Source organism: Penaeus monodon, chromosome 15, assembly GCF_015228065.2.
Source record: "Penaeus monodon isolate SGIC_2016 chromosome 15, NSTDA_Pmon_1, whole genome shotgun sequence".
NCBI lineage: Eukaryota > Metazoa > Arthropoda > Malacostraca > Decapoda > Penaeidae > Penaeus > Penaeus monodon.
Genome location: NC_051400.1, coordinates 15,740,498 through 15,741,157, shown reverse-complemented (window position 1 = coordinate 15,741,157; position 660 = coordinate 15,740,498). Strand labels below are relative to the sequence as shown.

General features: G+C 38.9%; 1 protein-coding gene across 1 annotated transcript in view; it reads left to right on the top strand.

The window, feature by feature from the left end:
- LOC119581783 (exportin-4-like) overlaps nt 1-660 on the top strand; it is a 27,938-nt gene that overhangs the window by 15,935 nt on the left and 11,343 nt on the right. Inside the window, exons 7-8 of the mRNA XM_037929912.1 lie at nt 90-202; nt 389-546. Coding sequence (XP_037785840.1) covers nt 90-202; nt 389-546 — 271 coding nt within the window. The remainder of the gene's footprint in view (nt 1-89; nt 203-388; nt 547-660) is intronic.

Below are 660 nucleotides of genomic sequence, written 5' to 3'. Positions count from 1 at the left end.
AATCAAAATTATTTCACTTCATATTTTAAAAGAGAAAGACAATTCCAAACTATAAATCATAGTCTTTTTTTTCCTTAACAATTACTCACTACCGAAACGACTTATGAGTGTGTTTGAGCAGGACCAGAACCCCTCCCTGCGGCCAGGCCAGCAGTGGCGAGAGACCTTCTTGGATCCTGCAATTGTACAGCTTTTCTTTAAAGTAAGTCCTGGTATTCTTGTGTTGTTCATATGCTACTTTATTCTCTTGTTGATATGATATATTTCCTGAATTGATTTTCTTCCGTCTTTATTCTACCCATGAAACTAGGTTATCCTTCTTGCAGTTATTGCAGTAGATTGGTTGAAGTAAAGCAAAATATAATTCTCTCACTACTTTGTGCTACAGCTTTACTGGCGTGTGCGTGGTGACTGGGAACTGGGTCATCATGCTCTGAACTGCTTGGTGCAGTTGGCCTCCTTAAATGGAGCAGTCCTTATCAACAGACAAGTTCGAATTAAATACCTCACACAGTACTTGGAGTGCCTCTTCTCCCTCCTGTCAAGGTATGATTTCCTGGTTTTCATAGTCTGTTACTATCTTTTTCTTCACTGAATTGACAGAAACTTGGTATAGAAAGTGTATTTAACTCATGATAAATCCCCCCCCTCCTCTTTTTT